Genomic DNA, 27,212 nt, shown 5'->3' on the forward strand with positions numbered 1-27,212 from the left:
GGAACAGCAAGATGTGAAGACAGGAAAGAGGATGCTGTGGGAGGAGGGAGCTGGGATCCAGGGGCTTGGCGGTTTCCAAGCAGATTCTCCAAACTGAGGGCCTGGGAGTGCTCTATGGGGATCCTGGAGGTGGGTGTCCAAACTCAAGGTGTGGGCAGGGCGGGTTCCTCCTGCAGGCTCTGAGGGAGGCCCCGTCCCCCCATCTCGCTTCTGGAGGTGGCTGTCCTCCAGGTTCCTCGGCTTGTACCGCATCACGCTCGTCCCAAACTCTGTCTGCACGTAGCCCCACAGTGTGCCTCTGTGTCTTCATGTGCCCTTGTTTTTGGCCGTACCACATGGCATACAGAATCTTAGTTCCCCAACCAGGGATCAGACCCAGGCCCCTTGCAGTGGAAGCTCAGAGTCTTAACCGCTGGACCACCAGGGAAGGGCCTTATGTGACCCTCTTATATGGACTTGAATCTTTTGGTTAGGGCTCTCCACCTTAACCTGGAGAAGGGCATGGCAACCTGCTCCAGTGTTCTCGCCTGGAGACTCCCGTGGACAGAGGAGACTGGTGGGCTACAGTCCATGGAGTCACAAAGAGCTGGACACGGCTGAAGTGACTGCGAGCACACACCCCCCACCTTAACTTGATTACATCTACAAAAGCCCTATTTCCAAATCAGGTGCCATTCATAGACACCAGGTGTTAGGGCTTCGACATGAGTCTCAGGTGGTACAGTTCAGCCCGCAACAGGGACCCCAGTGAGAAGCACTGACATGCCCTCACAGGAGCACCCAACGGCTCAGCAGCTGCAGGTGCCTGGAGGTGCCAACAGGAGGGGCGTGGCGTCCAGCAGGAAGCGGGGTGCTGGGGGGTGGGGCAGCCCCACGCAGGCAGCACATGCCACGGCCAGACCTGCGACCCCCTGGCTGCACTGCATCTCTTCCTCCCCGAGCAGGTAAGAGTACAGATGGCGTCCGGAAAACTCGGGCGGAGACTCTAGAGCTGGGGTGCCGGTCAGAGGCAAGATAGTGCACTGAAGACAGGAGTTACCTGAACACAGAGGTGAGGACGTCAGTGGGACAGTCCTATTCGGACCCAGCCACCACTCAATGTGAGCCAGCTCATGCTCCAGGCACAGGACAGAGCGTTCTCCTGGGGACAGCGACAGTCTAGAGAGAAGGCTTTCAGATACTGGTATTTTGGGCCCTCTTCCCTCAAAAACTGTTAGCTTATTACAGGAGTACTCCACAGAGAAGCCCACTGGTTAACAAACCTACTCACACAAGTTTTTTCTCTGAACTATTCATTGGGGTCAAGGATTCATTAGCTGACACTTGAGGAAAACATTCAACCTAAAACAACAAGGGAAAACAAACCAGAGGAGCTCTTAGTGAACAGAGAAAATGTGGAGGAAAGCACCATAATTAAAAGTTGCAAAGATGTCAGATATTTCAGTGATATGTCATATTTATAATATATGCAGTATATATATAAAAGGATTAGAAACGAATCTGTTGGATGAAAAATATGGTAGCAGAAAAAAATAGTACGATATTTGGAAAAGCATAAACAGAGTTAGTTATAGGGAAGATAAAGGGGGAAATGTAGAATTTACAGATAAGGGACAGAATTTACAAATAATATGGTATATCTGACTTTATAATTTTTGTTATATTAATATTTGTGTAATTGTATATAACTGTGTACAGTTGTATAATTGTATTGCAAAGCTTTGAGGACAAGTATGGAAAGTGTGATAGGCACTTGGAAAATGAGTCAGTTATTCTAGAAAAAAATGATATACAGTTGACCCTTAAACACCATGGGTTTGAACTACATGGATTCACATCTATGTGCAATTTTTAAATAGTAAACATAATAATACTACACCATCTGTTGGTTGAGTCCATGGATGTGGAACCACAGTTGGCAGGAACCTCATGTATGGAGGAACCTCACATATGACTATAAATCATATGTAGATTTTCAAATGCTCAGAGGTCTTATCCCCTAACCCCATATTGTACAGGGGTCAAGTGTATAATCATGATACTCTACTTGAATTTAACATGGCCTAATATGCTATTTTATACTCATAATAGTAATAAACACTCTGGTAGACAGTCCCTTGGACTGCAAGGAGATCCAACCAGTCCATTCTGAAGGAGATCAGCCCTGGGATTTGTTTGGAAGGAATGATGCTAAAGCTGAAGCTCCAGTACTTTGGCCACCTCATGAGAAGGGTTGATTCATTGGAAAAAAGTCTGATGCTGGGAGGGATTGGGGGCAGGAGGAGAAGGGGACGACCGAGGATGGGATGGCTGGATGGCATCACTGACTCGATGGACCTGAGTCTGAGTGAACTCCGGGAGATGGTGATGGACAGGGAGGCCTGGCGTGCTGCGATACATGGGGTCGCAGAGAGTTGGACACGACTGAGCAACTGAACTGGACTGAAGAATAACCAGAAGCGCAAAGTTCTCCTTACATTCATTGGTTATCTGTCTCTCTTACTAAAATACACTGATTTTATTTTTATTTTTCATTTTCATTTTCTCTCTTCTAATACTATGTGTAAAAGGGCTTCTCTCCCTTCTACTTCTCAGCTTTTCATTTTTATGTGATCCAGAGACTGAAGTGCTCTTCGCTGTGTGTTCTTTCAGAGTGATGAGTCAGTGATGGTGGTACTTCTAGCTCAGGATAGTGACTGTGCTTCTCCATGTAAGTCAGGCCATCTTCCTGCTTCTTTTGTGTCCTGTAGACAACATTGGCCAGTGATTTTGCAGCATGTATCTGACTATTTTTGTCCTTTGCAATTCTTGATGTGAGAGAAAATGATCAAAATGCATAAGAGAAAATCAGGTACCACTGTACTTTGTGTGTGTGTCGGGGGGGGGGGGGTGCGGTTGGCTTTTAGAACAAAGTAGCCTTCCAGTGCTGCATAATCTTTAGTCACTGAATCCTCAGAAAGCAAGGGAATGGGATGAGATTTGCATTTGGAATTCATACTAGTTACTATTATTGACTGTAAATAAGTTGTCTTAATACATTATACTGGCTTCATGAAAGCCAAGGATGCATTAGTGTAGCTAGAAGAACTGTTTGTGTTTTGGAGGGGAATGGTGGTATGACTACTTGTTATGTAGTCTAGGTAAGGAGATAAATATTTTTCTACTTGAAAAGCATCTATAAATTTATTTAAGAAAGCATTGGCATGCATTAAGAAAGCTACAGGTCCCATCGATTCCCAAGTAAATTAGAAATTATTAGTGTTAGCCATGATGTAAGTTATTGTAATATGACAGCATTTGGCTTAAGCAGTTTCACCATTTATTAGCTCTGATACTAGAATAAATGATAATGATCATTAAGTGCTATGTACATTATCATTTAACTAATCATGCTTGCAATCTCCTTCTATTAGTCAAACCTCTTTGGGTTAATTAGTCAGAGGAGCTGCCTAATCCCGATTTCTAGAGGAATAATGAAATAAAGGAACACTGAAGTATGCTAAAGAAAGTTAGTGCATCACCATTTACCTTATCTATTGGCTTCATTTACCCCCAGTCAATCCATTATAGTAGCGTCAAGGTTAAAAGATTCTGGCAATTTTTTTTATTTTGAAAAATGATTGGGCCTATTAAATTATATGCATATATTTTTTCCATTAAAGCACATATGCAGCAGAAAAGTGCTAATATTGTATGCAAATAAAAACAAAATTCTTATTTACCGATATATCCATATTGAAAGATAAACCAGTAAACACTGTTTAGATTGAGCATTTAAAATGTTAGTAACATTTTATACTTTGATTCTGACAAGTTAATAACTCAAGATGTGTAGAATATCAAGGCTACAAATATAAGATACAACCAGGAGACTTTTATTATTAGTCCTTTTATTCTTCTTATTAATATAGTTAGGCTAAGGGGTCCTTAAGCCGATGTTTGATAAACTATGAGCAGAGTTTTATTTAATCCAAAGTGTATTTTATCATTGGATGGAAAGTATAATTTCATCCCATTTTCTTAGTCTTTCTCATGTCTCAGAGGAGGAGAAAAAAGAGAAAAGGGTCTTTTAAAATTCATGGTGACCTGTCATGAGGCAACTTCTCAAATGATGATGATCATCTATTTTTGAACGTGCAGGCAGTCAGTGAAGGGCATGGTGCGTGAAGAGGTAACCAGTAGAGTCTCCAGGCAGAGAAAACACCTCCTCCTGAGAGCGCCCCTGGGTCCACACCGCACTTGCACCATTGGCAGTATTGTCCTTTCTAATACGTCTCAGGCTTCTCATCATGTCCTAAATACTGCTCTCCCTGTTTGCTACTCACTTGCTGGAAACTGGACAAAGCCTGTTACTCTCCACTCTACTGATATTAACCTGTTACCTCTTTGTTCACTGATCCACATTTCCTTTGCTCACCTAAATACAAAAAGACATGATCTGCTCAGGGTGAGAGAGACATACATGCGGTAACAGAATGAAGCAGACAGAGTCAGTAACTGGGTACTATGTTGTAGAAAGTTGGGATTCTCCTAGAAACTAACACTGTCTTCCACATATTCTTTTATTTTAAAGCCAGAATAGGAGAAGGTTTGGAAGGTGCTGCTTTTCAGCATTTGTGGTGAGTTCTCCTGCCCTGCTGCTAAGCCCTTGCTGTGGTGGTCTCTGTACTCCTGCGTCCGGCCTGTCTCTTTTGAGAAGTGTGATTTGTTTGTTTCCATGTTGTAGACCCACAGGGTCACTCATGTGTTCCTCTTCTAGACAGATCTGTAGTCCTATCTAGAATCTCTTTGTAGAGATCTTCTTTAACTCTGTCAATGTCCTCTTTCAAGAAATACCATCTACTATTTCTACATTCTTTTTTTAAATAAAATTATTTTTATTATTTAAAACTTTTTCTAACAATTTTATTGGAGTAGTGTTGGTTTACCATGTTGTGTTGGTTTCAGATGTACAGTAAAGTGATTCAGTTATTATTTCTGGGTCTTTTGGCTAAGATCAAGTGTAGTATCTGATCTTACATCAAAATCAGGCGTTAAAGACTGTAAATATACAGATTGTTGCTTCAGCAAAACCTCTCTCAGTGTCACTGAGGTACTTGGCACTGTGCATTGCACTGCACTGGAAAGTATTATTTTGTTTTATTTAAACCTTTCTTATTCTCTTACACTTCTAGATGGTGGTAGGCTTCCCTGCTGGCTCACAATGGTAAAGAATCTACCTGCAATGCAGGAGACCTGCCTGGGTCAGGAAGATCCCCTGGAGGGCATGGCAACCCACTCCAGTATTCTTGCCTGGAGAATCCCATGGACAGAGGAGCCTGGTTTTACAGGCCATGGGGTTGCAAAGAGCTGGATATGACTGAGCGACTAACACTTACAGCTTTCTTGGTGATGGTGTGGTTGGTAGTGGTGGTGGTGGTTTAGTTGTGTCTGACTCTTGCAACCCCATGGACTGTAGCCCTGAAGGGGCTTTGTATCAGGGATACTTTGTATCCATATTGTTGTATGTGGTTATAATTTGTTTATTCTAATGATTATTTAGTATTCCACCCTGAATATATGAATGTTAGTTCTTTTGTTGGTAGATATTTATATTGTTTCTAGAATTGGGGTATTATACATAGTACTGCTAAGAACATCCTTGTAAATGTCTTCTGCTTCTGGATCTGTCAGAAATATATGAAGGCGTGTAGTTCACTGAATAAGCCTATGTTCAGCTTTGGTGAATACTGCCCAACAAATTTCCAAAATGATTGTACCAGTTTATACTTCCATCAACAGTGTATGAGAATTCATTTCAATAATTCTGGTTGAATTGAGATATCTCATTGTGGTTTCATATTGCATTTCCCTCATGAGTAACATAAATACTATTCCATGTTCCTTTGGCTTTTTACATAATATTTTTCACATAATATCTCATTGTGTGAAGCGCCTATCTGAGTCTTTTGCATATTTTTCTATTGGCTTGTAGGTGTTTTTCATATTGAGAATAAATAGATTTTGATACAGCTTAGAACTCCATCATAACACTTACGTCAAACTGCCCATTAAAGGCAAGACTATGTTACTTTACAGTAATATAATATTCCACGTCATTCAAATCTTTGAGTGAGAGACCTTATATGACAGGTCTGATCAGTGTATGTTAAAAAAGCAGCATCTTGCCAAGTGTATAAACTGTTGCTATAAAACATTGTCCTCAACTTGTAACTCACAAACGTGTATCAGAGGTGAACTCTCAAAGTAACAAACTTACAATGCACTTAGATTTAATTTTATAAAATTTGAGTAACTTTTTTTATAAAATACTTTTAATAGTCTATTACCAAAGAAAAAATTCAGTGCTATGCACATGATTCTATTATTGATGAGTTAGAACCAGATTAACAGAATAAATGTATAGATTTCTTCTAGAACAGTATTTTCATTTATTTGTCGCAAAAAAGTATATCTTGCAAGGTCAAGTTTCAGCATATTAATTAAGATCATTTTAAGTTAATAAACTTAATATTAACTGAAAGCTACTTTTTTTTCACATTGTTTATTTTCAATTGAAAGATAATTGCTTTTCAGTATTGTGTTGGTTTCTGCCAAACATCGGTATGAATCAGCCTTAGGTATACCTATGTATACTCTTACTTTTTAAATGATGATTCTAACCTTTCAGTTCAGTCGCTCAGTTGTGTCCAGCTCTTTGCGACCCCATGAACTGCAGCATGCCAGGCCTCCCTGTCCATCACCAACTCCCGGAGTTTACTCAAACCCATGTCCATTGAGTCAGTGATGCCATCCAACCATCTCATCCTCTATCTTCCCCTTCTCCTCCCGCCCTCAATCTTTCCCAGCATCAGGGTCTTTTCCAGTGAGTCAGTTCTTCACATCAGGTGGTCAAAGTATTGGAATTTCAGCTTCAGCATCAGTCCTTCCAATGAATATTCAGGACCGATTTCCATTAGAATGGACTGGTTGGATCTCCTTGCAGTCCAAGGGACTCTCAAGAGTCTTCTCCAATACCACAGTTCAAAAGCATCAGTTCCTCAGTGCTCGGCTTTCTTTATAGTCCAACTCTCACATCCATACGTGACTACTGGACAAACCACAGCTTTGACTAGACGGACTTTTGTTGGCAAAAATATCTCTGCTTTTTAATATGCTCTCTAGGTTGGTGATAACTTTCCTTCCAAGGAGCAAGCGTCTTTTAATTTCATGGCTGCAGTCACCATCTGCAGTGATTTTGGAGCCCAGAAAAATAAAGCCAGCCACTGTTCTACTGTTTCCCTATCTTTTGCCATGAAGTGATGGGACCAGATGTCATGATCTTAGTTTTCTGAATGTTGAGCTTTAAGCCAACCTTTTCACTCTCCTCTTTCACTTTCATCAAGAGGCTCTTTAGTTCTTCCTTGCTTTCTGTCATAAGTGTGGTGTCATCTGCATATCTGAGGTTATTGATATTTCTCCTGGCAATCTTGACTCCAGCTTGTGCTTCATCCAGCCTAGTATTTCTCATGAGGTACTCTGCATATAAGTTAAATAAGCAGGGTGACAATATACAACTTTGACATACTCCTTTTCCAATTTGGAACCAGTCTGTTGTTCCATGTCCAGTTCTAACTATTGCTTCTTGATTTGCATACAGATTTCTCAGGAGGCAGGTCAGGTGATCTGGTATTCCCATCTCTTTCCGAATTTTCCACAGTTTGTTGTGATCCACACAGTTAAAGGCTTTGGCATAGTCAGTAAAGCAGAAATAGATGGTTTTCTCTTGCTTTTTCGATGATCCAGCGGATGTTAACAACTTGATCTCTGGTTCCTCTGCCTTTTCTAAATTCACGGAAGGGAAAAAAACTATGTAGTTCACTAAATATGCATTGCTAAGTTCATCATTTACCCTGCCTCCTTATTTATGAAATGTCATATTGGACTACCCCCAGAGTTGAGCAGCTTCTTTAGAGTTTGGCCTTTAACAAAATTCTGATCATTATAATAAACATCCGTTTATTCAGGATAAGTTAATAGACATTAGCAACTTTAAGACTTTGTTATACATATTGCCACAGTGGTATGGGATGGATGAAGGGATTATATGAATATATACTCCTACCAGCATCTAGTGACTTGTCCACTCTTCAAACCCTCACCAGCACTAGATGCATTTAAAATTTTTTCAACAGTTAGATAAAATGCTGTCTCATTATTTTGCATATTTAATTAGCAGTGAAATTGTTTCTTCCTTTTTCTTATTATATTTGAGAAAATATGAGGGACAGGGAGATCAGAAACAGTGGGAAGGAGAGAAACCTTCTCAGTATTTCTTATCAAACCATGTTATCCATTAAGGAAAAACTATAAAATTTAATGCTATCTCTTCTGTCTTATTTTCTCAACTAGGAGCAGTTATTATTACTGTTTATTTGTGATGATTTTTCAATGCTGCTAGTGCTAGAGTAGGTTTTATTTTTACATTTTGGTTATTAATAACAATACATATAACCAACTCCTGTTTTATTGGAGCGATGAGGTAGAGATAGACAGATGGAAATCACAGACAGACCTAAACCCCAGTGGCAATGACTGGTGAAGGGAAAGCTAGGATCTCAGGTAGACTCACACATCCTTCCCTGGGGGATTTGGGTTATTAGGCAGCAGCTAATAGATCTGTGTAGATTCTTGTGACTAATCTGGGTCTACTTGATATCGGCAGAGCCTGCTGAAAGGTAAAGAAACTGAGCCAACCAGCAAACTTTTCCTCTGGACAACTTTGGCCACAATTTTAACAGAGTATTTTTCACTGAGTTTATCACATGAATCCATTTAATAAAAGATATTTCAATAATGAAGGCAATTCTGAATATGATTACTTTGCTAAAACATTAATTTTTTAATTTATAATTTATATACTTTACTTCTAGGAAGACTTTGAGATGACTTAGAAAAGAAAGCACAGAACAATCCTGTAATTATAACAGAAAACAGATGCTGTAAGAAAAGAGATGCAAGTTGGCCTCTTAGCTTAGAGCTATAATTCTTAACTTCAGAATCCATCAGAAACCCTCGAGGGGCTTATCCAAACCCAGGTTGCTAGGTCCACCACAGAGTTATGAATTCAGGTTTGTGGTAGGCATGAGAATTTGCATTTCTCATAAATCTCCAGAGGCTGCTCATCCAAGGAACCATACTTGGAGAAACACAGATCTTAAGCTGTTTTTTGTTTCTTGAATCTTTGGAACCATCACTGATTAATATTTGATTTTTTAATTAAATAGTTTCTCTTTATAGGTCATTATCTGATCACACATAGTAGCTGTGTTATTATTTTCATCAATTTCTTCATATAAATATAAAAGATATGATTGGTTATAATTTCTGCTTATTCTGAACCTTGGCCACATTAAACACACCTAGAGAGTTTTTAAATGAAACCAATATGGAAGCTTATCTCCACAGATTCTGATTTAATTAGTCCCTGATGGAGCCTGGAACAATAGTTTTGAAACCTTTCCTAGTGGTTCCAGTGCTCATCCAGGGTTGTGATACATAGATGGAAGAATAGTCTGTATTGCCCACAGATAGTCAGGTGGTTTCCTCTGTGCCTTGCCCCCTGCCCCCCATCAATGTCCCCAGCTACTCACTCCCATTTTTATCTGTGTGATATGCTTTTGGTTCTTAAATATGCTGTTTTGTTCTTCTCTTTATTGAAGTTCATCTGTTTTTGATGAACTATTACTCTAATCTATCAAGGTCATTTTAAATTGTTTCTTTCTTCTAAAGTGTTTAACTCCTGCCCAAATAAGTATCATCTGCAAGTTTAATGAGCAGATTTTCTATTTCCTAATTGAGGCTGTGCTCATTAAGTTTTAATGTTTTAAAATTTCATTGCAAATTACTCCTAGCATGCATGTGACGCTACCTTGCCTTTGCCGTGGCCATGCACATTTTCTTCATTAGCAGTGAACATTTATTTAGTGCTGGAATGTTGTGTGTTATCGAATCAAGTTCATGGCTTGTAAATAGTTGAAAGTAAGTGCTGAGTCTGCCTCTTGCGTGGTTTTAAGTCTGCGGGGAAAATGTATGTAGCATGAGCTGCGTGAACAGCACAGGACGCACAAGCATATAAGCGCAAAAGTTGCGCACTGTCTCTAATCCATTGGTCGGTGGATGTCCGACACTCACTGTGGCTGCACAGAACAGAGATTAAGAGTGCCAGCTGCCTTTAACTGGCTGTGTAACCTTGAGCAAGTTACTTGCTCCTTGTTCCTCAGTTTTCTCATCTATGAAATGTGATTTTGATAGTTCTTACCTTGATTTGTTGTAAAAATTTGTATCAGATGGTGCATGAAGGATTCTCAACAAAGCCTAATAGAGAGCAACAGTTCAAATAAATAGTAATCATAAGTCAATTAATTGGGCAATTGAAAGTAGAAGATATTTAAGATTTGGTTTGACAAGACTGATCATTAATAATTGACACTAAGATGCCTGGGACCCTCCCTACTCTGGAACTTCTCGTTTGTTCGAGTCTAAGCATGTTTTCCTATAAGCAGGTAGTGTAGATTTTCCTTCGCAGTATGCCATGTTTAATATGAAAAGTGCTCTACGCAGTTCATTGTAACTGCTGAGTGGCAGAGCCAGGATTCAACCTCAGGACTTCTGTCTGCAAGATGCTAATTGCTGAATGGTAGCGACAGAGAGAAGAGATCGCCCCAGACATGAGGGGTAAGGTGAGTGAGAATCTTTTTAGAAAGAATAATATTCCATAAAGAATAAAGAAGCCAATATTTGACCATGTACTGTGTGTTAAACATTCTTGAGTGCATTGTTTACACTGTCCCATTCAAAGTCTCAAAAATGTTAAGTAATCCTTGCCCCAAATCATAAAGCTGATAAGTGGCAGAGCTAGGAATTCAACCCAGATCTGTTGGCAGCAAACTCCATTCTCTAAGTGACTTCAATAAACTGCCTGTCCTTGAATGGAGTCAGATTGCTTTTTCTGGAGTAGAAGATGCACTCAGAAATGATTTAGAGTGCAGACAGATAAGGTGCAGACAGAGGTGCTGTCTACTTCCTGTTTTGTGACAGAGTAAATTGGAAAAAGCAACTGACGGATTTTCTCTTGAGGTTCAGTTCAGTTCAGTTCAGTCGCTCAGTCGTGTCCAACTCTTTGCAACCCCATGGACTGCAGCACACCAGGCCTCCCTGTCCATCACTAACTCCTGGAGTCTACCCAAACTCATGTCCATTGAGTCAATGATACCATCCAGCCATCTCATCCTCTGTCGTCCACTTCTCCTCCCGCCTTCAACTTTTACCAGCATCAGGGTCTTTTCAGATGAGTCAGCTGTTCGCATCTGGTGGCCAGAGTATTAGAGTTTCAGCTTCAGCATCAGTCCTTCCAATGAATATTCAGGACTGATTTCCTTTAGGATGGACTGGTTGGATCTCCTTGCAGTCTAAGGGATTTCAAGAGACTTCTCCAACAACACAGTTCAAAAGCATCAGTTCTTTGGCACTCAGCTTTGTTTATTGTCCAGCTCTCACATCTATACATGACTACTGGAAAAAAACCATAGCCTTAACTAGATGGACCTTTGTTGTCTAAAAAGTAATGTCTCTGCTTTTTAATATCCTTTCTAGGTTGGTCATAACTTTTCTTCCAAGAAGTAAGCGTCTTTTAATTTCATGGCTGCAGTCACCATCTGCAATGATTTTGGAGCCCCCCAAAATAAAGTCTGACACTGTTTCCACTGTTTTCCCATCTATGTCCCATGAAGTGATGGGACTAGATACCATGATCTTCGTTTTCTGAATGTTTTCTGAATGTAAGCCAGCTTTTTCACTCTCCTCTTTTACTTTCATCAAGAGGCTCTTTAGTTCTTCTTTGCTTTCTGCCTTAAGTGTGGTGTCATTTGCACGTCTGAGGTTATTGATATTTCTCCCAGCAATCTTGATTCCAGCTTGTGCTTCTTCCAGCCCAGTGTTTCTCATGATGTACTCTGCATACAAATTAAATAAGTAGGGTGACAATATACAGCCTTGATGCACTCATTTTCCTATTTGGAACCAGTCTGTTGTTCCATGTCCAGTTCTAACTGTTGCTTCCTGACCTGCATGCAGATTTCTCAAGAGGCAGGTCAGGTGGTCTGGTATTCCCATGTCTTTCAGAATTTTCCACAGTTGATTGTGATCCACACAGTGGCTTAGGCATAGTCAGTGAAGTAGCAGTAGATGTTTTTCTGGATCTCTCTTGCTTTTTCAGTGATCCAGTGGATGTTGGCAATTTGATCTCTGGTTCCTCTGCCTTTTCTAAAACCAGCTTGAACATCTGGAAGTTCACGGTTTACGTATTGCTGAAGCCTGGCTTGGAGAATTTTGAACATTATTTTACTAGCCTGTGCAATAAGTGCAATTGTGGGGTAGTTTGAGCATTCTTTGGCATTGCCTTTCTTGGGGTTGGAATGAAAACTGACCTTTTCCAATCCTGTGGCCACTGTTGAGTTTTCCAAATTTGCTGGCATATTGAGTGCAACACTTTCACAGCATCATCCTTTAGGACTGAAATAGCTCAACTGGAATTCCGTCACTTCCACTAGCTTTGTTCATAGTGATTCTTCCTAAGGCCCACTTGACTTCACATTCCAGGATGTCTAGCTCTAGGTGAGTGATCACACCATCGTGGTTATCTGGGTCATGAAGATCTTTTTTTTATATTTCTCCTGTGTATTCTTGCCACCTTTTCTTAATATCTTCTGGTTCTGTTTGGTCCATACTGTTTTTGTCCTTTACTGTGCCCATCTTTGCATGAAATGTTCACTTGGTATCACTAGTTTTCTTGAAGCAATCTCTAGTCTTTCCTATTGTAATGTTATTTTCTATTTCTTTGCATTGATCACTGAGGAAGGTTTTTGTATCTCTCCTTGCTATTCTTTGGACCTCTGCATTCAGATGGGTGTATCTTTTCTCCTTTGCTTTAGCTTCTTTTCCTTTCTCAGCTATTTGTAATGCCTCCTCAGAAAACCATTTTTCTTTTTCGCATTTCTTTTTCTTAGGGATGGTCTTGATCAATGCCTCCAGTACAGTGTCATGAACCTCCATCCATAGTTTTCAGGCACTCTGTCTATCAGATCTCATCCCTTGAATCTTATTTGTCACTTCCACTGTATAATTGTAAGGGATTTAATTTAGGTCATTCCTGAATGGTCTATCTTTTTGCCTTTTCATACTGTTCATGGGGTTCTTAAGTCAAGAATACTGAAGTGGTTTGCCATTCCCTTCTCCAGTGGACCACATTTTGTCAGAACTCTGCACATGGAGTCACAAAGAGTTACTAAACTGAACTCAGCTGAAGTGAATGGAACTGAGTGGTCTATTGGTTTTCTCCACTTTCTTCAATTTCAGTCTGAATTTGGCAATAAGGAGTTCATGATCGAAGCCACAGTCAGCTCCCGATCTTGTTTTTACTGACTATTTACAGCTTCTCCATCTTTGGCTGCAAAGAATACAATCAGTCTGATTTGATATTGACCATCTGGTGATGTCTGTGTATAGAGTCATCTCTTGTGTTGTTGGAAGAGGGTGTTTTCTATGACCAGTGCGTTCTCTTCACAGAACTCTTTATTAGCCTTTCCTGTTTCGTTCTGTACTCCAAGGCCAGATTTGCCTGTTACTCCAGGTGTTTCTTGACTTCCTACTTTTGCATTCTAGTCCATTGTGAAGATAAGGACATCTTTTGGGGGACTTAGTTCTAGAAGGTCTTGTCGGTCTTCATAGAACCGTTCAACTTAAGCTTCTTTGTCCTTAGTGTTTGGGGCATAGACTTGGGTTACCGTGATATTGAATGATTTGCTTTGAAAAGCAACACAGATCATTCTGTGGTTTTTGAGACTGCACCCAGGTACTGCATTTTGGCCTCTTTTGTTGACTATGAGGGCTGCTCCATTTCTTCTAAGGGATTCTTGCCCACAGTAGTAGATATAATGGTCATCTGAGTTAAATTCACCCATTCCAGTCCATTTTAGTTCACTGATTCGTAATATGTCAATGGTCACTCTTGCCATCTCCTGTTTGATCACTTCCAATTTGCCTTGATTCATGGACCTAAAGTAGAAGGCAATGGCACCCGACTCTACTCTTGCCTGGAAAATCCCATGGACGGAGGAGCCTGATAGGCTGCAGTCCATGGGGTAGGGAAGAGTCAGACACGACTGAGTGACTTCACTTTCACTTTTCACTTTCGTGCATTGGAGAAGGAAATGGCAACCCACTCCAGTGTTCTTGCCTGGAGAATCCCAGGGACAGGGGAGCCTGGTGGGCTGCCGTCAATGGGGTCACACAGAGTCAGACATGACTGAAGCAACTTAACAGCAGCAGCAGCATGGACCTAACATTCCAGGTTCCTATGCAATTTGTTCTTACAGCATCGGACTTTACTTCCACCACCTTTTATATCCACAACTGCACGTTGTTTCTGCTTTGGCTCTGTCTCTTCATTCTTTCTGGAGTTACTTCTCTACTCTTCTCCAGCAGCATATTGGGCACCTATCCACCTTGGGAGTTCATCTTTCAGTGTCATATCATTTTGCATTTTCATACTGTTCTTAGGGTTCTCAAGGCAAGAGTACTGAAGTGTTTTGCCATTCCTTTCTCCAGGGGACCACATTTTGTCAGAACTCGCCACCATATCCAGTCCATTTTGGGTGGCCGTGGCTTATAGTTTCATTGAGTTAGATAAGGCTGTGATCGGTTGGTCAGTTTGATTAGTTTTCTGTGATTGTGGTTTTCTTTTTCTTTGCCCTTGATGGAGAAGGATATGGAAGCTTCCTGATGGGAGTGACTGACTAAGAGAGAAACTGGGTCTTGTTCTGGTGGGCGGGGCCATGCTCAGTAAATTTTTAATCCAATTTCCTGTTGGCAGAGAAGGCTGTGTTCTCTCCCTGTTCTTTGACCTGAGACCAAACTATGGTGGGTGTAAGGAAGATAATGGGGACCTCCTTCAAAAGGTCTTGTGTGTGCGCTGTTGTATTTAGTGCCCCGACCGTGCAGCAGGCCACTGTCAACCCATACCTCCTCTGAAGACTCCTGGACACTCACAGGAAATCTGGATCAGTCTTCTGTGCGGTCTTTGCACAGAAGTGCAGTCTCCTGGTCCTGGCGCGTAAATCATGGTCCTTTACAGTTAGGTTGGACTAAATTAGAGTGAAATTAGATCCACATTCAAGGTCAGGAGGGGTGGCCATGAGGAGATACTCCTCGTCCAAGATAAGGAGCAGTGGCTACCGTTTGCTGGAACAGCTGTGAAGAGACACCCCACGTCCAAGGTAAGAGAAACCCAAGTAAGACAGTAGGTGTTGCGAGAGGGAATCAGATGGCAGACACACTGAAACAATAATCACAGAAAGTTAGGCAATCTGATCACACGGACCACAGCCTTGTCTAACTTGGTGAAACTAAGCCATGCCATATGGGACCACCCAAAACAGGTGGGTCATGGTGGAGAGGTCTGATAGAATGTGGTCCAGGAGAGAAGGGAATGGCAAACCACGTCAGTATTCTTGCCTTGAGAACCCCATGAACAGTATGAAAAGGCAAAATGATAGGATACTGAGAGAAGAACTCCCCAGGTCGATAGATGCCCAATATGCTACTGGGGATCAGTGGAGAAATAACTCTAGAAAGAATGAGGGGATGGAGCCAAAGCAGAAACAGTGCTCAATTATGGATGTGGCTGGTGATAGAAGCAAGGTCTAATGCTGTAAAGAGCAATATTGCATAGGAACCTGGAATGTCAGGTCCATGAATCAAGGCGAATTGGAAGTGAACAAACAGGAGATGGCAAGAGTGAACGTCGACATTCTAGGAATCAGCGAACTAAAATGGACTGGAATAGGGGAATTTAACTCAGATGGCCATTATATCTACTACTGCGGGCGGGAATCCCTTAGAAGAAATGGAGTAGCCATCATTGTCAACAAAATGCAGTATTTGAATTCAGTCTCAAAAACAGCAGAATGATCTCTGTTCGTTTCCAAGGCAAACGATTCAGTATCACGGTAATTCAAGCCTCTGCCCCAACCAGTAATGCTGAAGAACCTGAAGTTGAACGTTTCTATGAAGACATACAAGACCTTTTAGAACTAACACCCCCAAAAAATGTCCTTTTCATTATAGGGGACTGGAATGAAAAAGTAGGAAGTCAAGAATCACCTGGGGTAACAGGCAAATTTGGCCTTGGAATACGGAATGAAGTAGTGCAAAGGCTAATAGAGTTTTGCCAAGAGAACACACTGGTCATAGCAAACACCCTCTTCCAACAACACAAGACTCTATACATGGACATCACCAGATGGTCAACACCAAAATCAGATTGATTATATTCTTTGCAGCCAAACATGGAGAAGCTCTATACAGTCAGCAAAAACAAGACCAAGAGCTGATTGTGGCTCAGATCATGAACTCCTTATTGCCAAATTTAGACTTAAATTGAAGAGAGTAAGAGAAACCAATAGACCATTCTGATATGATCTAAATCAAATCCCTTATGATTATACAGTGGAAGTAAGAAACAGATTTAAGGGACTAGATCTGATAGACCGAGTGCCTGATGAACTATGGGTGGAGGTTCGTGACACTGTAGAGGAGACAGGGATCAAGACCATCCCCATGGAAAAGAAATGCAAGAAAGCAAAATGACTGTCTGGGGAGGCCTTACAAATAGCTGTGAAAAGAAGAGAAGCAAAAAGCAAAGGACAAAAGGAAAGATATAAGCATCTGAATGCAGAGTTCCAAAGAATGGCAAGAAGAGATAAGAAAGCCTTCTTCAGTGATCAATGCAAAGAAGCAGAGGAAAAGAACAGAATGGGAAAGACTAGAGATCTCTTCAAGAAAATTAGAGATACCAAGGGAACATTTCATGCAACGATGGGCTTGATAAAAATGGTATGGACCTAACAGAAGCAGAAGATATTAAGAAGAGGTGGCAAAAATACACAGGAGAACTGTACAAAAAGAGCTTCATGACCCAGATAATCAGGATGGTGTGATCACTCACCTAGAGCCAGACATCCTAGAATGTGAATGCAAGTGGGCCTTAAGAAGCATCACTACGATCAAGCTAGTGGAGGTGATGGAATTCCAGTTGAGCTAATTCAGAATCTGAAAGATGATACTGCAAAAGTGCTGCACTCAATACGCCAGCAAATTTGGAAAACTCAGCAGTGGCCACAGGACTGGAAAAGTTGTTTGATTCCAATCCCAAAGAAAGGCAATGCCAAAGAATGCTCAAACTACCGCACAATTGCACTCATTGCACACAGTAGTAAAGTAATGCTCAAAGTTCTCCAAGCCAGGCAATAACGTGAACCATGAACTTCCAGATGTTCAAGCTGGTTTTAGAAAAGGCAGAGGAACCAGAGATCAAATTGCCAACATCCGCTGGATCATCGAAAAAGCAAGACAATTCCAGAAAACCATCTATTTCTGCTTTATTGACTATGCCAAAGCCTTTGATTGTGTGGATCACAATAAACTGTGGAAAATTCTGAAAGAGATCGGCATACCAGACGACCTGACCTGCCTCTGTGAGAAACCTGTATGCATGTCAGGAGGAAACAGTTAGAACCGGACATGGAACAACAGACCGGTTCCAAATAGGATAAGGAGTACTTCAAGGCTGTATATTGTCACCCTGCTTATTTACCTTATGTGCAGAGTACATCACGAGAAACGCTGGACTGGAAGAAACACAAGCTGAAATCATTTCACCGCGAGAAATACCAATAACCTCAGATATGCAGATGACACCACCCTTATGGCAGAAAGTGAAGAGGAACTAAAAAGCCTCTTGATGAAAGTGAAAGAGGAGAGTGAAAAAGTTGGCTTAAAGCTCAACATTCAGAAAACGAAGATCATGGCATCCGGTCCCATCATTTCATGGGAAATAGATGGGAAACAGTGGAAACAGTGTCGGACTTTATATTTTTGGGCTCCAAAACCACTGCAGATGGTGACTGCAGCCATGAAATTAAAAGACACATACTCCTTGGAAGAAAAGTTATGACCAGCCTAGATAGCGTTTTCAAAAGTAGAGACATTACTTTGCCGACTAAGGTCCATTTAGTCAAGGCTGTGATTTTTCCTGTGGTTATGTATGGATGTGAGAGTTGGACTGTGAAGAAGGCCGAGTGCCGAAGAATTGCTGCTTTTGAACTGTGGTGTTGGAGAAGACTCTTGAGAGTCCCTTGGACTGCAAGGAGATCCATCCAGTACATTCTGAAGGTCAGCCCTGGGATTTCTTTGAAAGGAATGATGCTAAAGCTGAAACTTCAGTACTTTGGCCACCTCATGCAAAGAGTTGACTCATTGGAAAAGAGTCTGATGCTGGGAGGGATTGGGAGCACGAGGAGAAGGGGACGACAGAGGATGAGATGGCTGGATGGCATCACTGACTCGATGGACGTGAGTCTGAGTGAAGTCCGGGAGTTAGTGATGGACAGGGAGGCCTGGCATGCTGCAATTCATGGGGTCGCAAAGAGTCGGACACAACTGAGCGACTGAACTGAACTGAACTGAAGTTAGAGTGAGTCAGATTTATTTATCTGCATATATAAACAATTTTTTTAACTCTAAGATTATTTGTTTTTGTTCTTGACCTGGTTTGGTTGTCCTTAACTGAAAATATACGTAATACAATAGTAATACAATACAATCTGAATTAGCATTTGATGCTAATACAATTATTTTTACCAGACAATAAAACATTCTTACTTTTCATACTTACTGCTAACGCGAATAACAGCTTCTTACTACTAATAATGGCTTCCGTGTTGGTTCAGACAGGAAAGAATCTGTTCACAGTGTGGGAGATCTAGGTTCAATCCCTGGATTTTCAAGATCCCCTGGAGTAGGGAATTGTGATCCACTCTAGTGTTCTTGCCTGGAGAATCCAAGGGACAGAAGCTACAGTCCATAGTGTCACCAACACTTTCACTATCACTACTAATAAAGTGTTTACTGTTTAAAATGCTTTATAAAATGAAAATAAATGTGTGCTTTAGTAAAAGGATATAATTTCTAATCAGATTGTTTGTTATGTAAGTGTTCAGACATCTTATACCAAAACCCATAACCAGTGTGCTCAGTGAGAGTTCATTTCTCTCTCTTTACACCAACTTCACCACATCCCCAGATAATAATTTAAGCATTCTGACTAAATTGAACATCATTATGCTTATTGTACATACCACTAATTTTGTTTTCAGTTAGACTTCTTCCATTTTAGAATTTGTGCTTACTGTTGTGCGGGGGAAAAAAAAAACCCTGAAGTTTTAGAATTGCTAAATTACTGTTAATAGTTGTATAGCACAACACGGTTGAGGTAAAGAGAATGCTATAGGATAGACTTGGTTTTGAATTTCAGCTTTACTGCTTATATGCTAGCAGTTACTGAGTCTCTTTGCTCCTTGGTTTCATCTAATGCCAGTGAGCCGAACTTATACCCACCTTATAGGATGACTGTGAAAACTGAATTTAGCAAGCCATGCACAACACTGTGTAGTCATTAAAAGTTAACTGTTATTATTGACGATAATAGTTGGTTCCATGCTGACAAAAGTGTTGGTTGAGAAGGGGAAGTATTTGAGTTTTGAAAATTTTAGCAAAGATGAAAAGAAGATCATCCTCTGCCAAATTCTAGCAACTGGGCCTCGCTGTCCCATGCTGCCTGCACATCCTGCCCTTCCTGGCTCGTTAAGTGCTCTTGGATCAGATCTGCAGAGTGGTTTACGTGACTGTGAGTGGCGCTGATCCAATTATGTAGCTCGCCTGTAGAGCAATTTAGTGGTAGCCAAGGTAGCTTATTTCTGTGTCATTTAGATTAATTTTTCCATTTAACTTGTGTTACTACGAAACCCATTGTGAGATATTTCCAGTTTTCTGCTTTCAAAATTTACTTTTAAAAGCAGTGATAAATAGGCTCCTGTTTGATTTTAAATGGTTTTCTATAACTACACAGTTTTAGCTCCACATAAAAATTGCTTAGATGTTGTTGCTCCTTCCTCCATAAAATTGCAAACACCTAGGGCTTGGTTGAATATCCGGTTGTAAGCAAGCTCAATGTTAATTTTTCAAAGGTTGTATATATTTCTGACATAGCAATTTATTGAGGAAAAAATGGGTTTGTATATTGTTGGAGCAATATAAGTAACAGCTGCCCCTTAAAATAAGAAATAGAAAAACCAAGTTAAGAGAAATCTAATGTGATCACTAATTATTTTACCAGAGTTTTAAAAGAATGTATCAATAATGGGTTTTTGTTTCAGGCTATTTGCATCCAGAACCTTGGCTTCCAAAATTAAGAAATCAGCTCTTATTAATTAAACTTACATATGACGGCAGAGATCTTTGTGCTGTGAAGCGAGAGCCTGATCTCTGGCTGTTTGGATCTGTACTTGGTGTAATGTGGTGCACTGTTCTCAGCCAAAGCCCTGTGTTGTCTGGGCAACTCCCGTTGCCATGGCAATGAAATTCTTTTGCGGGAGCAGGGCGAATGCTAATTGTAGCCATTTGTTGTTCCTTCTGTCGATCCCTTAACTAGCACAGTTGTAGAGCAGCCAGAGATTCTGGGTGAACAGCATGGAGTGCCCCCAAAAGCATTACTGCTGAAGGCAACCGGCTGCTCTGCTTAAGAAATCACTGGAGCAGCCGCGGTTCAGGCAGTGCCGCTGTGTGGGCAGAAGCACAGTGTGGCTCCGGCCTGACAACTGTTGAGCTAGGCCTGGGAGGGAAAGAGAAGGCTGCTTGAAACCTGTTGAGAAGGTGCTGATGACATGGAGATTAATTTGACACCAATCCCTCCGAGGTAGGTAGGCATATCATAACAACTGTTTATCCAGGCTAAAGGCAGTACTGGAATGCCCAGAGGCTGTGGGAGACAGATCAGTGGTTCTTCCTTTCATTTCCATCCAAAACTGCATTACTGTGGCCTAAGGTAAAATAATTCATTTGGTTGGAACCAACCAATTGTAATTCACATAGGTATTAGATTCAGTTAATATTGGTAACTCCCCACTCTCTTTATAATCCCTTATTTTTAGAGACTCATGATTTAGCTGCCAGAAATGAGTTGAAACTGAAAATCATCTCAACATAAATGAGAACAGACTGCTTTTGAAAAATAAATGACCAAGTAATATCTACCAATTATGTGGTCTATCATGCTACTTTAATTCAAGAAAATACTATTAACCTAGCTCATAATTCATTGGAAAGTCTAATTGCTATAGGTACTTGGGTAAGAAAGAAAATATTATAATGGTAAGAGAAAACATGTGAGGCACAATTACACTTAGTTCAGTTCAGTTCAGTCACTCAGTTGTGGCCAACTCTTTGTGACCCCATGAATTGCAGCACGTCAGGCCTCCCTGTCCATCACCAACTCCCAGAGTTCACTCAGACTCACGTCCATCGAGTCTGTGATGCCATCCAGCCATCTCATCCTCGGTCGTCCCCTTCTCCTCCTGCCCCCAATCCCTCCCAGCGTCAGAGTCTTTTCCAAACAATTATACTATTATAGTACATTTTCCCTCTAGAAGTGTACTGACCCATAAAGATTGGTCAAGTTTCATGAGACTTTAAAAACTAGCTTCTGTGTAAGCATAGTAATAAATTTCAAGGTAGTTTTTATAAGGTATAAATTTAATGTATCTGCCTCTTAATATATGTGCCTCTATATTAATAGACTGAAGGTACATCCTGGCTGAAATGTCCTTAAAATGTAGAGGAACTGATATCATAGACTTGTTATACAAAACTATACCTCATCATAGTTTTTTTGTTTGTATTGAGATGGTGAGATTAGCTATAAGGATAGTGCATCATAACCACAGATTCTTGTTTTTACTGGGGAGTAGGGAAAGAAGTCTTTCAAGTCAACATGTTTTTTTTTTTTTTTCCTGAAAGAACTGCATGTATATTTAATATTTTTATTGCTTGTCTTGCTCTTTACAGGGAGGCAACTGCCAGAATATCATTCAGTGTACTGAAAGAAATAGGTTTCTGATGATAGTGATCATAAGTCATTTGTGTGCTTCAACACTAAACAAATTAGTCCCATTCCATTGTTTAAAATAGATATTCAGCCCATAAATTCCAAGGAGAGAAGATTTGAAATTTGTTGATATTTTCTAAGATACACAGTTTTCTTTTCATAATTTTTAACTAAGAGAAGAAAATATCTGTAAACTATATAATAAACACTATTTTTGGGTATTATCTATATCTTACATGTGAATTTCATATGCAAGATATTATAGATATTCCTTAATAAACTTTTTTGGAGTTAAAGATTACTTTTACTCAATCTTCAACATTAAAATATTTGGTTGTACTTCTAAAACACTACATTCTCAGTATAATAAATGAAAATAAGAGCTTATTTATTTATTAATGCCTTTAATTCCTCAGCCTACAAAAATCAAATTATTGTTAAATTTACCACCAAGCATGGCTTCTGCTGCTGCTAAGTCGCTTCAGTCGTGCCTGACTCTGTGTGACCCCATAGACGGCAGCCTACCAGGCTCCCCGTCCCTGGGATTCTCCAGGCAAGAACACTGAAGTGGGTTGCCATTGCCTTCTCCAACGTGTGAAAGTGAAGTCGCTCACGCATGTCCGACTCTTCGTGACCCCATGGACTGCAACCTATCAGGCTCCTCCATCCATAGGATTTTCCAGGGAAGAGTACTGGAGTGGGTTGCCATTGCCTTCTCCGAGCATGGCTTCTGCCACCCTTAAATGATTAGGTCTCCCATAGAGTTCCAAGAATGATTGAAGTCTAACCTTATCACCAGCCTGCACAGAGAGAATTTTTGTCAACACACCACTTAGCAGTGGACTGGATGATGACTGGCCGGATAGGTTTCCGTCATGGCCAGTCCTCAGTAGCCCTCTGGAGAAATCAGAGCAGACCATCCATCCTCAGTCAGCCAAGGTTCCTTTCCTTCATAGCTAGAGATGAAAAGACTAGAATCTGATTATGGGATGAGGAATGCTCTCATATCAAGAAATGTTCTGAAAGCACATCATAGAAATTAAGCCTCATCCAAAAAGCCAGCTCTTTGAGGTACCTACAACTTTCTTCCAGGGGCAGAAATAGACTATTGCTGCTTGTGTCCAGAGCCGGCCACTGTGGAAACCCACAGCCCAGCATGTCCTGTTGGTGATCTGTAGGACTTTGCTCTGAATGATGTAACATGCCAGCACCTGGCTCACTTGGGCCAAACAAACTGAAACATCCCCAAACAACTTCCAGGGAAGGTGACAGCCTACAGGCATTTAGAATCAGGTTGCTTGGTAGGAGTGAGTCTTACAACAAGCTCCGTCTGGGAAGCAGGAGTTGACTGGGGAAGAAGGAGTCTGGGGCCCAAGCTGCTTCTCCTGCCTCAGTGTGGTGTGGGTGATGGGATACTCTCTTCCTGACATGATGGATCATTCACCTCCGAGACAGTTGTCCTCTCAAGAAGAGAGCGCCTCCTGGGGCATGTGTCAGGAAACCTAAGAGATGCATATGAGCATGCCACATTAGGTGCCATCAGCAATGAAGGTGGGGCCTGATGGCTTAGAAGAACCACTCTGGTGGGAAAATGAGGGAGTAAGCGACCTAAGTTTTAAAATTCTTTTTTAGCCCCCGTTCAAACACTCTCTCCTTGCCCTCCTTTTAAGTCAGGGAAGCTTGAAGAAGCTTATGTCCCACTATGATTCTCCGTAAAAGATTGATGAGCCATTCTCGCAATGCATAGATGGAGGAAGCCTGCCTTAAAAATCTGACTGTAAAATCTGTACCTCATATGGCTGTTTATTAGAAGATTCAGGCCTCATGATCTGTGCCACAGTCAAGCCCTTCCTAAGTGCATACACCTCACTGATAGTCCTGAATAACAGTGGTGATTTTTTTTTCATGTAATGGTAGTTGGTAACATGGGTCACCTTGGCAACCTGTTGGATATTTTCTAGTAGTTTTGTGGTTTGCAGTTTAGTTCATTTTTACAGTTATTTCTCAGTTATTTTTAGTCAACCATATCTTATTCATAGTTTAGCCTTCTTTTTCATTGTGCCCAGCATTAAACAATTTGCTCCTAAGAAAACTAGTTAAGAATTAATGTTTATAACTGGATGATAGTTCAGGTTTTTAATTTTTAAAACTTCGATTCATTTTTCTCCTTGTCATTACATGAAAATGATTAAAGGCCAGAAACTATCAATCTCTAAATTATAAATTATACATAATCTGAAACTCTATTGGTAATTCCAAACCTTCTTGCTGTGTGTCAGAAACACTGGGAAGCCTCATTCCAGAACTAGTGAAGTAGAGCTTCTGGGGGTAGGTTCTCAGGAACTGTTTTTAAACAGAGTTCTAAGGTGATTAGTGTGTCCCTAAGATATTCCTAGTTGGAGAAAGAACATTTTGGAAACAGTGATCTGAGGGTGATATTCCTCACTTTTTGATGTCTGGTTTCAATGTGAAAACAAGGTTCTAGGAATACAACTAACTGGCTCATATTTTTATTTTTTGTTCTTTTTTGATGTTTCTTTTTCTCTAAAATGAAAGTATTTCAAATATTTGACTATGAAAGATATGTACAATAAAAATGATGTTAAATATATAGTGGTTAAAAAAAAAAAAACAAGTAGTGGTGGTGGTGGTTTAGCCATTAAGTTCTGTCCAACTCTTTGCGACCCCATCGACTGTAGCCCACCAGACTCCTCTGTCTATGGGATTTCCCAGGTAAGAATACTGGAGTGGGTTGCCGTTTCCTTCTCAAGCAGATCTTCCCCACCTAGAGACTGAACCTGGGTCTCCTGCATTGCAGGAGGATTCTTAATGTAAGTCTTATTAACTAGAAATAAAATTTAAGCAATATATAGAACATGGACACAATTGCTGGTTTTAAGGTGTAAAATGTTGTTATAAAAGAACACCCCAGAGTGCAAAAAAAATAATTGGGACTGCATGAACCAGTAGATTGGAAAGATTCATTTTTAATCCATATCCTTCCAGACTGTTTACTTAGACTAGCTTGAAACATACTTTCAGCATTAGCGAAATTGCCAAACAAACAGAGCAGACATAATTGGCTGAAATTTAATTAGAAAATTTCTTTGTTTAAAAAATAATTTTTAGGAAACCCTGAAGTGTGCATTGATTGTATGCATTCATTTTTAGTCAGTTTGCTGGCGACAGTTCACCTAGAGCCGAGAAGGACAACTCTAGGTCTAGCCTCCGGTTCTCTGGCTTATGGAAAGTCACTGTTTCAACAAAGTCTGGGCTGCTGGGGCATGGAATTACAATGAGTGACAACCTAACCTATGTTTATGTGTAGGTGCAACCTCAGTTTGCCTTATAATGTTACACACGCTTAGGAACTGGTAGCCACTGGCTTGCAGGTATTTCTCAGTTGAGCAAGAACTGTCTGTTGCACACACTAGTGTCATCGAAAAAAGAAAAGGAAACAGGCAGCAAATAAGAGAAGAGTTTATTTGGAGTCTTAAAAATTATTATTTGGGAGATAACAGATTCGGGGAAGAGAAAGAGTGGAATTTATAAAACAAAACCATGAGGCTGTATTCTGACACAAGAAACGAAGTGTTTATCCTTGAAGAATGTCTGTCCCAAGTTGATTTTGGTAAGAGTTTGGTAAGTATTTTCACTTTCTGGCTGATGTTCTGAGTGCCTTAGTTGGGACGATACACCGTCAAAAGGTCAGGTTCCATCCAGGCTGGGACATGTGTGAGTTGCACTTCTTCAGTGGCCCTGGCCTCTGTCTTAGAGAGCTCATTTAGCAGCACCAGCCCCATGCTGAGTTTCCTGCCACGCCAGCCATTAGTGAGTCTGTTTCTTCTCTTTTCCCACTCAAATTTTAAGAGAACCCAACACCCTTGAGCCGCTTATCTGAAATACCTTTTCCAAGTTCTCCCCTAGTATTGCAAGGATCACTCTTCAGATATAGCAGAAAAATTCCTAAAACCTTTGGCATTCTGTTTTTAAAAATAGCTAATCCTTGGGTTAAACAGTAATCACACTTGAGATGGCACTGGCCCTGCCATGTTGGGTTTTGGTCCTGTCTCCCTTCTGTTTCACTTGCTTTTTTGATTCTCTTGCTTCGTTCTTGTTAAACATACTGACAAACCTCAGGCTGTGTGTTAAAACCAGAGGAAAAGGAAAGACAAAAAAGTACCTTAAGTTTTAAAATACTTCCTTCCAGGCAGGCTAAAGTTGTCAGGTCTTATGAAAGCAACTACAGCAAGAACGCTTTCTGGAATAAAAAGGCCCAAGTTTTATAAGTTGTCCTTAGACTGACTCTCCGTCCTGAAGTAAAGTGCTTTAGTGGCTCCACATCTCGTCCCGAGTCTTCTCCCTCGTCAGGCAGGTTTCAAAGCTCCCTTTGATGTCAGCTTCCAGGCCCACATTCCATCCCGCTCCTGGTCAAAGGAAAAGTCCCTGCGGCTCTGGGCTGCTGTAGTGCATTCTGCCCCTCTCCCACCTGGCAAGCTTACTGTCATTCCTCCTGGAATGTGAACTCCTGGATGGCGGAGGTCATTGTCTCCATCTCCCACTCCCTGATACCGAGTAGAGTGCCCAGCAGATGTGTGTATTAAGTGGTCCTGGTGGTGGTGGTCCGTTGCTAGTTTATGTATGACTGTTCGCGACCCCATGGGCTGCAGCATGCAGGCCTTCCCTGACCTGCACCGTCTCCCAGAGTTTGCTTAGATTCATATCCACTGAGTTGGTGATCTGTCTAACCTTAGTGGTGGTTATTATTTCTGCCTATAATGTTGCTACTGGATCCAAGCTTGCTCTACATGCTGCACAAGGAGTTGAGGCAAGGAGGAGACTTTCACTGGGGAGCCAGCTGACTGAGAAATTGGCAGTCTAGTGCCTCAAAATAACCATCTTATCAGGGTCTGGATGCCAGGTTCCTTTATAGATCAGAGAGAAAGAAGCAATGAGGAACTAAAATTTAAAGGCAGAATAGAGAGGGAGAGGCAGTGGGGAAGTTAAGTAAAAGGATCTTCAGTCTTGCAAAACATCTCCAAGGGAATGTCCAGCCTTTGGAAGTGGTGTGTTAATCTATTCTCTTCAGAGGTGGGGCGATGACACCCCACTCCAGTACTCTTGCCTGGAAAATCCCATGGACGGAGGAGCCTGGTAGGCTGCAGTCCATGGG

At 41.0% G+C, this 27,212-nt stretch overlaps 1 protein-coding gene and 1 pseudogene across 4 annotated transcripts in view; both read left to right on the forward strand.

Moving 5' to 3' along the window:
* Positions 1–27,212, forward strand: part of DIAPH3 (diaphanous related formin 3) — a 571,588-nt gene that overhangs the window by 431,642 nt on the left and 112,734 nt on the right. Inside the window, exon 28 of one of the 4 annotated variants that reach the window (XM_060394028.1) lies at positions 5,175–10,768. The exons of the other annotated variants lie outside the window; for them this stretch is intronic. Coding sequence (XP_060250011.1) covers positions 5,175–5,359 — 185 coding nt within the window. The 3' untranslated portion in view covers positions 5,360–10,768. Of the gene's footprint in view, positions 1–5,174; positions 10,769–27,212 lie in introns of those variants that run through there. 4 annotated transcript variants of the gene reach the window in all.
* On the forward strand, positions 4,971–5,135 carry LOC114116770 (U2 spliceosomal RNA; annotated as a pseudogene).

Source organism: Ovis aries, chromosome 10 (assembly GCF_016772045.2).
Source record: "Ovis aries strain OAR_USU_Benz2616 breed Rambouillet chromosome 10, ARS-UI_Ramb_v3.0, whole genome shotgun sequence".
NCBI lineage: Eukaryota > Metazoa > Chordata > Mammalia > Artiodactyla > Bovidae > Ovis > Ovis aries.